We start from the raw sequence: 1,955 nt of genomic DNA, 5'->3' as shown, positions 1-1,955 counted from the left end.
TCTCCCCAAACCCTAGCGGTCTCTATCCTCCACCACATCCCGCACGCTTAAGCGAAGCTCCGCCGGATTTCTCCATCACCACCGACACCACGCCGTCGTGCCGTCGGATTCAAGAGGAGCTACTACTTCCGCTGCCCGCCGGAACGGGGAGGTGGACGTCGTCTTCATCAACAACCGAACGTGTGACCGAGTACGGAGGTGCCGCCCGTTCGTGGCGCCGGAAGCGATCGTGATCAAGATCGTCTACGCGCTTTTGCAAGCGGCAAGTGAACGTCTACCGCAGCAACAAGAGCCTCATCTTGTAGGCTTTGGAATCTCTTCAAGGGTGAGACTCGATACCCCCTCGTTGCTACCGTCTTCTAGATTGCATCTTGGCTTGGATTGCGTGTTCGCGGTAGGAAAATTTTTGTTTTCTATGCAACGTTATCCTACATCGAGATTGTACGCTTGAGGTCCTCAAAAGCTCGTCTCGCTTCTTCGTTCTACTCGAATTTTTCTCCTTGCTTGATCAAGGCGTAAAATGGCAACGCCTTTTCTCCCAGTCTGGCGACGAATCTGCTCAAAGCTGCGACTCACCCAGTTAGCTGTTGTATTTCTTTTAGCTTGGTTGGCTTCCGCATTGTTACGATCGCTTGAATTTTCTCTGGATTAGCCTCGATTCCTCTTGCTGACACCAAAAACCCGAGAAGTTCTCCTGCAGGGACGCTAAAAGAGCACTTCATCGGGTTCAGCTTCAGGCAGAATTTGTCAAGGTTGTCGAAAGTTTCCTTCAGATCTTCGATCAAGGTTGATCCCTGCTTTGTTATTATGACGACATCGTCAATATACACTTGAACGTTCTTGTCAATCTGTGTGGCAAGGCACTTCTGCATCATCCGCTGATATGTGCTCCCGCGTTTTTAAGCCCAAAAGGCATTGTTCTGTAACAAAACACACCATATGGTGTTATGAAAGCTGTTTTGACCTCATCTTCTTCTTTTAGTTGGATCTGGTTGTAACCAGAGTATGCGTCCAGGAAGGAAAAACGTTCACAGCCTGCCGTGGAGTCAATAATTTGGTCGATCCTCGGGAGGGAAAGTGATCCTTTGGACAGTGTTTATTGAGACACGTGAAGTCGACGCACATGCAAAGGACCTCTGTGTTTTTCTTCGGGACCAGCACTGGGTTTGCTACCCATGTGGCTTCTGTGTGTAACTCTTTGATAAATCCTGCTTCTCTGAGTCGATTAATTTTTGATAGCATAGCTTTGCGGTTTGGGTCCGAAAAACGCCGCAAGGGTTGCTTGATTGGTCTGGCCCTTGGATCCAAGTTAAGGGGGTGCTCGGCAAGTTCCCTGGGTACTCCTGCCATGTCAGCTGGACACCATGCGAAGATTTCCCAGCGCTCACGGAGGAACTCGACGAGCGCGCTTTCCTATGCGAGATCCATGTTTGTTGCGATAGCTGTCGTCTTCTTAGGATCTGCCGGGTGGATTTGTACTTCCTTTGAATTTTTGGTGGTGTCAAAGGTTGGCTCCTTCAGTGGTCTTCCTCCGTCAGTGTAGCACCCTACCTTTTAATAAAGGCGAGATACCTGTGTATTGATGCAGCCCGACCTTCGGTCGTATCCGCATCATGGTCATCATCAAGAACTACGCTGAAGTCCGACGTCACGGAAGCATGGAAGAGGAGACGGAAGAAGGAGATACGTCCAGGAAGGCCGACAGTACCGCCCCGGAATGGTCGTCACTGCCACCCTGCTCGACGCCAGAGGAAGACGGCATTGTCGCCATGCCTACGCCGATACCGCCGTCCCCCACTATGAAGCCCATGAGCTGAACCATCCCACTATGCTCTTTGTATGCCTAAACTACCCCTCCTCTAGTGGTTCCCTATATATAGGCTCCCACCTCCCCTTCATTATGTTAGGAATGAACTTGAGAGAACCTAGGCTCATGCCTCCACCATCCCTTTGGG

At 50.6% G+C, this 1,955-nt stretch overlaps 1 protein-coding gene across 1 annotated transcript in view; it reads left to right on the top strand.

The window, feature by feature from the left end:
• LOC124663677 (palmitoyl-acyl carrier protein thioesterase, chloroplastic-like) overlaps window positions 1-1,583 on the top strand; it is an 8,542-nt gene extending 6,959 nt beyond the window's left edge. The window contains exon 6 of the mRNA XM_047201350.1: window positions 1,543-1,583. Coding sequence (XP_047057306.1) covers window positions 1,543-1,583 — 41 coding nt within the window. The remainder of the gene's footprint in view (window positions 1-1,542) is intronic.
• Window positions 1,584-1,955: the final 372 nt, after the last annotated feature.

The sequence above is a fragment of the Lolium rigidum genome, chromosome 6 (assembly GCF_022539505.1).
Source record: "Lolium rigidum isolate FL_2022 chromosome 6, APGP_CSIRO_Lrig_0.1, whole genome shotgun sequence".
NCBI classification, from domain to species: domain Eukaryota; kingdom Viridiplantae; phylum Streptophyta; class Magnoliopsida; order Poales; family Poaceae; genus Lolium; species Lolium rigidum.
The sequence above is the reverse complement of the archived record's forward strand: the minus strand, read 5'-3'. Positions and strand labels throughout refer to the sequence as shown.